At 46.6% G+C, this 11,142-nt stretch overlaps 2 protein-coding genes across 12 annotated transcripts in view; one reads left to right on the top strand and one right to left on the bottom strand.

The window, feature by feature from the left end:
• Positions 1 to 3,438: 3,438 nt before the first annotated feature.
• On the bottom strand, positions 3,439 to 8,592 carry LOC146353872 (uncharacterized). The gene is made up of 2 exons (XM_084837539.1): positions 7,861 to 8,592; positions 3,439 to 5,195 (listed from the first exon to the last, which is right to left on the bottom strand). The coding sequence occupies exon 2, from the start codon at positions 4,785 to 4,787 to the stop codon at positions 3,750 to 3,752; it is 1,038 nt and encodes a 345-aa protein (XP_084693665.1). The 5' UTR covers positions 4,788 to 5,195; positions 7,861 to 8,592; the 3' UTR covers positions 3,439 to 3,749.
• The window catches only part of LOC146353871 (cholesterol transporter ABCA5-like), an 84,399-nt gene continuing 81,348 nt past the window's right edge, over positions 8,092 to 11,142 (top strand). For 3 of the 11 annotated variants that reach the window (XR_014788196.1, XM_084837529.1, XM_084837532.1), the window contains exon 1: positions 8,293 to 8,583. The gene's annotated coding sequence lies outside the window, so the exon portion shown is untranslated. Of the gene's footprint in view, positions 8,252 to 8,292; positions 8,584 to 9,932; positions 10,056 to 11,142 lie in introns of those variants that run through there. The other 8 variants (XR_014788198.1, XR_014788197.1, XM_084837531.1 and 5 more) reach the window with 6 other exon arrangements.

Here is an 11,142-nt window from a genome sequence, read left to right as displayed (position 1 = left end):
CTGCACATAAACATACACATGTTCAAGCAAACAGGCTGCTTCTGTTTAGTGTTGTTTTTTAGACCTGAGAAAACTGGAACATGTCAAGTCAGGGTGCAATCCTATTGATGGTCAGACGTCTCTGAACTTGGAGGTGTCTAATCATCCAGTGCAAGGTGAGAGGATGCGGCAAAGGCATGCAAGGAGAGTCATCCCTACACACACCTCCCTGTCTCCTGCCCTGCAGATTTTGCTTCAGAGGGGTCAGATCTCTGACACCCCATTCCAAGGTCACCCAGGGACCATAGGATCACTCTTTTAAGGTCCTTCACACACACCAACTGGTTTAGAGCCAGAGCGATGATTCAAAAGACATCTGATGATCTGTGAAATCTAGATGGAACGGTTTTAACAAAATCCATACATCCCTACCACTGAATTTAATGCATGTTTGTAGTCCCAGGCCCATCAAATCATGGACATATTAGAAAATCTATTATAAACGAGAACTATTTGGATGTGGAAGCATAAACCCAAGTTGACTATGGGTGGGAAAGGTCCAGAGAACTACTTTAGGTGTGCCCAATGGTTTGGGCCTGCCCAGTAGCATTGTTTACTTTTTAAAAAATTGAACAGCAAATCCCTACTACTCCCATGTAGAATCCCAAAGTTGCCTTGTGCATTTGGAATTAGTTGTACAGTTCTTGGTATCCATTCCTGGCCTATAAATGCAAAGCTTAAGACGATGTTTGATAATGTTCAGTATAAATGACACGTTACATCTTATAAGTTAAAAATGGTTGTTGGAGAGGCAATTGTATTAAAGAGGATTTTCTTGGATATTTTTCTGGAGTTCTTTTGTTAGGGATGTCGGAGAATTTCTCCACGAATCTCTGGGAGGCCGAATGCCAACACATTCGGCCCCCCGAAATTGGTGGAGAAACAGTCCGCCCCCCCAGGATGGGACTTACCTTGTGCGAATGTCCCTCGCGGCAGCGGGTCCCAGCGGCGGTGCGGCGGCGGCCAGTCTTCCAACTGGCTGCCGCCGCCACCATTTCCAAGTAAAAAACAACAACAACGTGATAGGCTATGTAAAGATTTACGTAGCCTATCACGGCTAGATTTTCAAAAAACACCGTGATAGGCTACGTAAATCTTTACGTAGCCTATCATGGCTGACTTTGAAAAAAAAAAAAAAAAGAGCGTACGCAAATGGCAGCGCCCATGGGCGTTGCCCTTATTTTCGCTGTAGTCTACGTAAATCTTTACGTAGACTACCCATGCCAAAATAAGGAACGCAAATGGCGGCGCCCATGGGAGCCGCCATTTGCGTATGCGCTTTTTTTTTTTCAAAGTCAGCTGTGATAGGCTACATAAAGATTTACGTAGCCTATCACGTGTTTTTTTTTTTTTTTTTTACTTCTTCCCGGCAGAAGAACTTCTGCGGCTGGAGAGGCAGGGCGCTCCCCTCCGGCCAGAATTTCGGCGGGGAGGGATGGGGCGCCTCCCCCCCCGGCCAGAATTTCGGCGGAGAGGGACGGGGTGCCTCCCCACCCGCCAAGAATTTCGGGGGGAGAAACGGAGCGCCTCCCCCCACCGCGAAGCAAGCTGCGGGACCAGGTAAGGGACTTTTTGTCCATCCCTACTTTTGATACTGGACAGTGGCTAGAAATATGAAAACCAATAAAGGAAACTACAGGATGCATCATACCGATGGACCCTGTTATCTGTCCTGCTTAAGGCCGGCCTTAGGGATGGGTGAACTGGGTGGTCACCTGGGCACCAAGCTGAGCTGAGGGGGTGCTGAGCTGAGCTCAGGGCAGTGTTTTTTTTAATGAACTGGCTGCACTGAGGTAGGGTGGCAGAAAACAAATGTCTGTAACCTTTCTTTTAAGGTTCTACAAGTTGTTTAGGTACTAACTAAAGAAATGATCTTCCTTCAATTCGCTTTTAAGTATTTTCTTTTTTAATTTCCACTTTGATGTCATTTGCACCAGGCAAAAATCAGTGGAACAAGCTTTACTTTGAGGCAACATTACCAAGCCCTTAGCACTTCAAATACTGTAAACACTATAAGTACTATAAAATAATAATAAAATAAAGCCAAAAGTGTAAAAGGTCAACTAGATACCTTTTTATTTATAACTTTATTACTTTTTAAAGATAAAAATAATGGATATTCTAAAATAAAGAACGCATACCAAAAGACAGGAACTGCTACAAAACAAAAAATATTATAAGTAAAACCTGTAATTGCTCTGCTGTGTGTTGCATGGTGCACTGCCTCTGCTGAGAATGTGGCTTTTTGAACTTTGGCATATGAAAACTGTAGCTCAGGGGCTTGGAGATCAAGTTTTTGAGCCATGTCGTTCTGATGGACATCACACCTGCACCAGGCTCCATAAATCCTCTTGATGGCCTTGCAAAACTGACTCTGCGGGAGTGTGGGGCACCAAAGGCATTCCTCACCCAGGGTGCTATTTATCCTAGGGCCAGTCCTGGTCCTGCTTGATTGTTTACAGCAGTCTTGGATGACACCAATTATGGAATGTTATAGAACAAACTACAACATTCAAATGTCAGTTACTAGTAATTGGAAGAGCAATAATTTTGTTGTTGTTGTTCAGTCGTTAAGTCGTGTCCGACTCTTCGTGACCCCGTGGACCATAGCACGCCAGGCCTTCCTGTCCTCCGCTCTCTCCCCGAGTGTGCTCAAGTTCATATTCATTGCATCGGTGATGCTATCTAGCCATCTCATCCTCAGCCATCCCCTTCTCCTTTTGCCTTCAATCTTTCCCAGCATCAGGGTCTTTTCCAGTGACTTTTCTCTTCGCATTAGGTGGCCAATATATTTGAGCTTCACCTTCAATATCTGTCCTTCTAATGAGCACTCAGGGTTGATTTCCTTTAGTATGGACTGATTTGACCTCCTTGCAGTCCAGGGGACTCGTAAGAGTCTTCTCCAGCACCACAGTTCGAAAGTATTGATTCTTTGGCGCTCAGCCTTCCTTATAGTCCAGCTCTCACAGCCATACGTTGCTACTGGGAAAACCATAGTTTTGATTATGCAGACCTTTGTTGGCAAGGTGATGTCTCTGCTTCTTACTGTGCTGTCTAGGTTGGCCATAGCTTTCCTTCCAAGGAGCCAGCGTCTTTTAATTTCATGGCTACAGTCACCATCTGTGGTAATCTTGGAGCCCAAGCAAGTAAAATCTGTCACTGCTTCCATTTCTTCCCCTTCTATATGCTAGGGAGTGATGGGGCCAGATGCCATGATCTTAGTTTTTTTAACGTTGAATTTCAAACCAGCTTTTGCACTCTCCTCTTTCACCCTCAACAAGAGGCTCTTTAGATCCTCTTCGCTTTCTGCCATTAGGGTGGTATCGTCTGCGTATCTGAGGTTGTTGATAATTCTCCCAGCAATCTTAATTCCGAGCTGTGATTCATCCAACCCGGCGTTTCTCATGATGTGCTCTGCATATAAGTTAAATAAGCAGGGCGACAATATGCAGCCTTGTCATACTCCTTTCCCAATTTTGAGCCAATCGGTTGTTCCATGTCCGGTTCTTACTGTTGCTTCTTGTCCCTCGTACAGGTTTCTCAGGAGACAGGTAAGGTGGTCTGGTACTCCCATCTCTTTAAGAATTTGCCACAGTTTGTTGTGATCCACACAATCAAAGGCTTTAGCATAGTCAATGAAGCAGAAATAGATGCTTTTCTGGAATTCTCTTGCTTTCTCCATGATCCAGTGAATGTTGGCGATTTGATCTCTAGTTCCTCTGCCTTGTCGAAACCCCGCTTGTACTTCTGGTAGTTCTCGGTTCACATGGTGCTGAAGCTTGTAGGATTTTGAGCATCACCTTGCTGGCATGTGAAATGAGCGCAACTGTACGGTAGTTTGAACATTCTTTGGCATTGCCCTTCTTTGGAATTGGAATGTAAACTGACCTTTTCCAGTCCTGTGGCCAATGTTGAGTGTTACAAATGTGTTGGCGTATTGAGTGCAGCACTTTAACAGCATCATCTTTTAGGATTTTAAATAGCTCAGGTGGAATACTGTCATCTCCGCTAGCTTTGTTGTTAGTAATGCCTCCTAAGGCCCACTTGACTTCACTCTCTAGGATGTCTGGCTCAAGTTCAGTGACCGCACTATCATGGCTATCAGGGACATTCAGATCTTTCCTGTATAGTTCTTCTGTGTATTCTTGCCACCTCTTCTTAATCTCATCTGCTTCTGTTAGGTCCCTGCCTTCTTGGTCCTTTATCATGCCCGTCTTTGCACAAAACGTTCCCTTGAGATCTCCAATTTTCTTGAAGAGATCTCTAGTCTTTCCCATTCTGTTGTTGTCCTCGATTTCTTTGCATTGTTCATTTAAGAAGGCCTTCTTGTCTCTCCTTGCTATTCTCTGGGACTCTGCATTGAGTTGGATATATCTTCCCCTTTCTCCCTTGCTTTTCACTTCCCTTCTTTCCTCAGCTACTTGTAAAGCCTCATCAGACAGCCACTTTGCTTTCTTGCATTTCTTTTTCTTTGGGATGGATTTCGTTGCTGCCTCCTGAACAATGTTACGGACCTCCATCCATAGTTCCTCAGGCACTCTGTCTATCAGGTCTAATCCCTGAAATCTATTCCTCACCTCTACTGTATATTCATAAGGCATATGATTTAGGTCATACCTGAATGGTTTAGTGGTAAGGCCTGGTGTGCTATGGTCCATGGGGTCACGAAGAGTCGGACACGACTTAATGACTGAACAACAACAACACAATATCCCAAATTCAAAAATACATGACAAAACATACTGCATGGTTAAGAGAGCTATGTAAGTTGAGCTTTACTTATTGCATTTTGGAATGACAGATATGCTAACAATGTAAATCCATCCAGTCTGTTTGCTTTGTTTTAGCTGCTACAACATCAAAATAAATTCAAAAATTAAACATGATTTCTAATCAAGATGCTCTTGTTTAACTAAACATCAGATGGCAAACTGTTTTTATCACATAACAGAAATTAACGGGGACCACCATCCATTAGCGCTTCCCCAGACTCTGGAATTAACAAGCTTCTTCTACAGTCAAAAAATCCTATCTTCAGCCCAAATTGTCTTGAATTAGCAGCAAATTGCGCCTCTTGCCTTGCCTGAGGTTATGTATTCTTTGGTGCTTTGCTTGTGTACTTGTGTGAAATGAAAGAGAAGAGCTCAGATTCACACCTAAAGAGAAGACAAAAAGGCTTGTGCACAGAATGCGGCGGCACATTTCAGAGAAGGGACCAGTTCAGTCTTGCTGGTCACAGGTTGGTTATAACTATTTATTTATTACATTTTTATATCGCCTAATAGCTGAAGCTCTCTGGGAAGCTCACAACAATGAAAACCACAAAATGCAACGTAACATACAATATAAGATTTAAAAGTTTAAAAATACAGTATAAAACTAAAATAAAACCTAGCAGCATTGCAGAGATTTAAAATACAATAACAGAAATAACTGGAGAAGGAAATGGCAACCCACTCCAGTATTCTTGCCAAGAAAACCCCATGGAACGTAACACAAGGCTAAAAGAGATGACACCGGAAGATGAGCCCCTCAGGTCGGAAGGTGTCCAATATGCTACTGGGGAAGAGCAGAGGGTATTTCCAAGTAGCGCCAGAAAGAGTGAAGCGGCTGGGCCAAAGCCGAAAGGACACTCAGCTGTGGATGTGTCTGGTGGTGAAAAGAAAATCCGATGCTGTAAAGAACAATATTGTTTAGGAACCTGGAATGTCATATCAATGAATCAAGGTAAGTTGGAGGTGGTCAAACATGAGATGGCAAGATTGAACATCGACATCTTGGGAATCAGCGAATTAAAATGGACAGGCATGGGCGAATTTAATTCAGGTGACCATCATATCTACTATTGTGGGCAAGAATCCCTTAGAAGAAATGGAGTAGCACTCATAGTTAACAAAAGGGTGGGAAAAGCAGTACTGGGGTACAATCTTAAAAACGATAGAATGATCTTAGTACGAATCCAAGGCAAACCATTCAACATCACAGTAATTCAAGTCTATGCCCCAACCACTGAGGCTGAAGAAGCTGAGGTTGATCGGTTCTATGAAGACCTACAACACCTTCTAGAACTAACACCAAAAAAAGATGTCCTCTTCATCATAGGGGATTGGAATGCTAAAGTAGGAAGTCAAGAAATCACTGGGATAACAGGCAGGCATGGCCTTGGTGTACAAAATGAAGCAGGACAAAGGCTGATAGAGTTCTGTCAAGAGAACACGCTGATCATAGCAAACACTCTTTTCCAACAGCACAAGAGCCAACTCTACACATGGACATCACCAGATGGTCAATATCGAAATCAGATTGATTATGTCCTTTGCAGCCAAAGATGGAGAAGCTCTATACAGTCAGTAAAAACAAGACCTGGAGCTGACTGTAGCTCAGATCATGAGCTTCTTGTTGCAAAATTTCGGCTTAAATTGAAGAACATAGGGAAAACCGCTAAACCGTTCAGGTGTGACCTAAATCATATCCCTTATGAATACACAGTGGAGGTGAGCTTATTTAACTTATATGCAGAGTACATCATGAGAAATGCCGGGTTGGATGAATCAGAGGTCGGAATTAAGATTGCCGGGAGAATTATCAACAGCCTCCGATATGCAGACGATACCACCCTAATGGCAGAAAGCGAAGAGGATCTCAAGAGCCTCTTGTTGAGGGTGAAAGAGGAGAGTGCAAAAGCTGGTTTGAAACTCAACATTAAAAAAACTAAGATCATGGCATCTGGCCCCATCACTTCCTGGCATATAGAAGGGGAAGAAATGGAAGCAGTGACAGATTTTACTTTGTTGGGCTCCAAGATCACCACAGACGGTGACTGTAGCCATGAAATTAAAAGACGCTTGCTCCTTGGGAGGAAAGCTATGGCCAACCTAGACAGCACAGTAAGAAGCAGAGACATCACCTTGCCGACAAAGGTCCGTCTAATCAAAGCTATGGTTTTCCCAGTAGTAACGTATGGCTGTGAGAGCTGGACTATAAGGAAGGCTGTGTGCCGAAGAATTGATGCTTTCGAACTGTGGTGCTGAAGAAGACTCTTATGAGTCCCCTGGACTGCAAGGAGTCAAATCAGTCCATACTAAAGGAAATCAACCCTGAGTGCTCATTGGAAGGATAGATACTGAAGCTGAAGCGCAAATATTTTGGCCACCTAATGCGAAGAGAAAACTCTCTGGAAAAGACCCTGATGCTGGGAAAGACTGAAGGCAAAAGGAGAAGGGGACGGCAGAGGATGAGATGGCTAGATAGCATCACCGATGCAATGAATATGGACTTGAGCACATGCCGGGAGAGAGCGCAGGACAGGAAGGCCTGGCGTGCTATGGTCCATGGGGTCACAAAGAGTCGGACACGACTGAACAACAACAACAACAGATTTAAAACAACAGAATCCAGGTTTTTGTGGGCCCTTGGAAAAGGCACCCTCAATGGGCCCCTTCCCTCAGTGAGTCTACATTCCCACTGCCAGTCACCAGCTGCCATTGCTCTTTGCTTTTTCATCATCATTATCATTTGCTTGCATGACAGGCAGACACCCAGTGAACAAGCAGGAAGTGGCATCTACTGCTCCTCCTTCTTGCCACCACCGTGAACAAGCAGGTTGCAATCACCAAGTGGAGGAGCAAGTCTAGGAAGCTCTTGTTAGTGGGTCCCTGCTGGACTGTGGGTCCTCAGCAGGTGCCCGACCATGCCTTCCTTGATGCGCGCCTTGCATATGAGTAAGCACCAGAGATTTGCCTCTAAAGGTGCATAAGCTCAGACTGGACGGCATGACAGCCAGATATGCCCTATTAAGGCTGCAATCCTATACCCACTTACCTGGTAGTAAAGCCCATTGAACTCAGTGGGGCTTCCTTCTGAGTAGACATGCAGAGGGCTGTGCTGTTTCTATATACAGCTTCATTTGGCATTAAACACTTTGCAGAAGCGGTGTCCTCCTATGTACGTTCATCAATTCCGATTATTCATAACTTTAGAACAAGTAGGGGTGGTTATTCTTTTAACGCACACCTATCCTGTAACTTTCTGTGGTGCAGAAAATTCTGACGCGCTGTGGCCAGGATGGTGCGGGTGGGCTGAACATGTTTATCGCTTGTTATGTATTAGCGCCCGTGCGAAGAGCCTGTTGAAATTCTTATTCCACCCGGCCTTGTAGAGGGCAGCGCGCTTCTTCGGCTCCCGTGATTGTGGAAGAACGTCTATTTTCTCTGTAAGGCCCACGCGCGTCGCTTTTTATTTTTATTTCGCCGGAGTGGCTGGTCGAGGGGAGGGAGGGGGACGACTTGCTCTGCCTGAGCAGCGGGGAGGGAAACTGGCTCCTGGCGAGAGACGACGCTCGCTCTCCTCGGAGGACAAGACACAGCGGAAGCGGCGGGGACGGCGGCAGCGGCTCCCTGGCGGGAGCTCGTCTCTGTCTCTCGCCGCCGCCGCCGGCTTAGGCCCTGCTGCTTAGAGCAGAGACGAAGACGCCCCGCCCGAGGGGCAGGCGGGCGGTGCAGCTCGGCCCTTCCGCCTGCCTAGGCTGGCTCCTTAGGAGCGAAGGTGGGTAAGCCGAGCCACGGCAGCAGCAGCGCGTCGTGGTCGACGCTCAGCCCTGACCAGCGGGCCGGAGGCGAAGTTGCTGCCCGGCGGGGAGCTGGGGGCCGCGGCTTCCCCCCGGCACCGCCGAGGGCTCGCCGAGCGGACAGGGACTGTGTGGGGCGGCAGTCGAGGGCCGGAAGGGAAGGGCGGCGTGGTGGGAGAAAACGGCGCGGCGACAGGAGAAGAACCGCGCGCGGAGGAGGGCGGCGGCGGCTGGAAAAGGGCTGGGGAGGGAAAAGGTGGGGCGGGCGGAGGCAGGCAGGGTGGAGACGGCGAGGAGGCAGGAAACGACGGGCGGTGCGGTAAAAGGCGGGAGAGCTGCGGCGCGGCAGGGGAGGCGTGTGAGCGAGAGGCGAGAGGAGCCTCCGCCTGGCGCCACCCCCGGCGCTCCACTTCCACGGCTGGGCGCCAGGCTTCTTGACTTGGGGACCCGCGTGGGGGTGGGACGGAGGGCTGCGAAGCCCATGGTGGCACACGCCTGCCCGTTGCAAGCCCAGGCGGAAGCCGCTGGCTAAGAAGGCTCGGCTGCAGGAGTGTTGGCTGGAGCGGTCAATCATTCAGAAGCCAGCCGGCCTGGCCTTGCGGGCTCCGACTTCTTTGCCTGCTGGCACGGAGCACATTTGCCTCTTCCCATTGCGTGGGGGGCGGGAGTTGTGTTTTTATAGCTGTGTGCTTCTGGTCGTTTCAAAGGGTTCCTTTTATTTGTGGGCATTTATGCATCGCTAATACAGTGCTTTTCTTTACTCGCCCCTTTCAGCGCCTGCTCTTATCCTTTCCAGAACCTCATTGTGTTACATATTAATTAGGCATGAAGTTGACATCGTTCCATTTCTACAGATAATTATATGTGTACGCAGAGGGGGTTAGCAGGGAGGGAGAGAAGAAGAGACTATCAAAACGGATTCAAGCCATGAGGCTTTACTACTTAAATAACAAATACACATTACGATGGCATCACTAATTATGTGACAACTGTGTATTGTGGTTGGCACGTGGACAGTAATTTAATGCTCTCTTCAGAACAAATCTTAAGGCTGTACTGTAAGAGGCGCAGCGCAAATGATGAGCTATTGTTAAGATACAAATTCAGTCATTATCAGTTGTCTCTGAACACATTCATGCTGCACAAACTCAGATTATGGGAAGGAATAAGGGCCCATATCAATTTGTAGACAAAGAAAGGCCATCTTGTTTAATCTGAGTAGCAGTTACAATTTATCGTTATTTTTCAACTGCTGTTATGCAGCTAAAACATGCTTCTGCAAATATTTGGTGTCTGATAGTGTGTTAGGAGTGTTTTTATTATTTAGCAATGAAGAGAGGCTATGAGAAAAGACCAAAAAGGAAAAAAAAATAATTCTCTGGATCCCACCTCACATTGACATGTCAGGTCCTCAACTGATGCTGCACCTTCCTGTGGTGCAGGGCATGAGGTAAACATGCATAGGATTGTACTGGAAGAGCAAATGAGCATTGTAAACTAATATGCCAGGATGTTTGTGTTCTCACCAACATTGCTTTGTGAATGTTCCCTATAACAGTCTGCACTTTTGGCATCTTATTTCCTTATAACCTTACTGTTTACATCTCTGCCCCCCAAGTATGTGTATATATACTTACGGTAGTACTTCATGTATCTGATGAAGTGGACTCTAGTACATGAAACTTTATTCCATAATAAACTTGTCAGTCTTTAAGGTGCCAGAATACTTTTTTGTTGTTTTTGCCGCAGCAGACTAAGATGGCTACTGGTCTGGAAATTTAGAATTATAGAGATGGAAGGGACATTAAAGACCATCTAGTCCAATCCCCCGCTCAGTTCAGGCTCTGCACTGCAGGATGCAGCTGCAGCAATCCCTTGCAGATGGCTGTGTAGTCTCTGCTTACATATCTGCAGTGAAGGAGAACCCACCACCTCACTAGGCATTCTGTTCCACTGCTGAACACACTTACTGTTAGGAAGTTTCTCCTAACAATGTTTGGCCAAAATCTGCTTCCCTGCAATTCCAGCCATTGGTTCTAGCTCTTCCCTCAGGAGCAACAGAGAACAACACTGCTGCATTGTCTTCATGACAGCCTTTCAGATATTTGAAGACTGTTATCATATCTCTTAATCTTCTCCAGGCTAAAGATACCCAGCTCTTTCAATCATTCCAAATAGGACTTGGTTTCTGGACCCCTGATCATCTTAGGGCGCAGTCCTATGGGGATAGTAGGCCACCTCCGAACTTGGAGGCTGACAACTATCCAAGGCAGGGCAGGCAGAGCATGGAGGGGATTTTCTCCTCCACGCTCCGCACACCCTGCATTTGTGGCTAGACAGCTGATTTTGGCTGTTCAACCAGGGCATGTGGGGGGGGGGGGAACCAGTTAGCATATAGGAAGCTTCATAACAGCGTTTACATGTTCCTTCCCCTCCCTGCCTCCAGGAACGCCTTTTCAACCGCTCCATGCAGCTCTTACAAGCGTAGAGCCAGGGGTGAATTGCACCTCCTATGAGGGGATGGGGAGTCACATTTC

Source organism: Heloderma suspectum, chromosome 2 (genome assembly GCF_057233095.1).
Source record: "Heloderma suspectum isolate Gila_16-S chromosome 2, 16-S_ref, whole genome shotgun sequence".
NCBI classification, from domain to species: domain Eukaryota; kingdom Metazoa; phylum Chordata; class Lepidosauria; order Squamata; family Helodermatidae; genus Heloderma; species Heloderma suspectum.
Note: the sequence above shows the minus strand (reverse complement) of the source record. Positions and strands in the feature narration are given on the sequence as shown.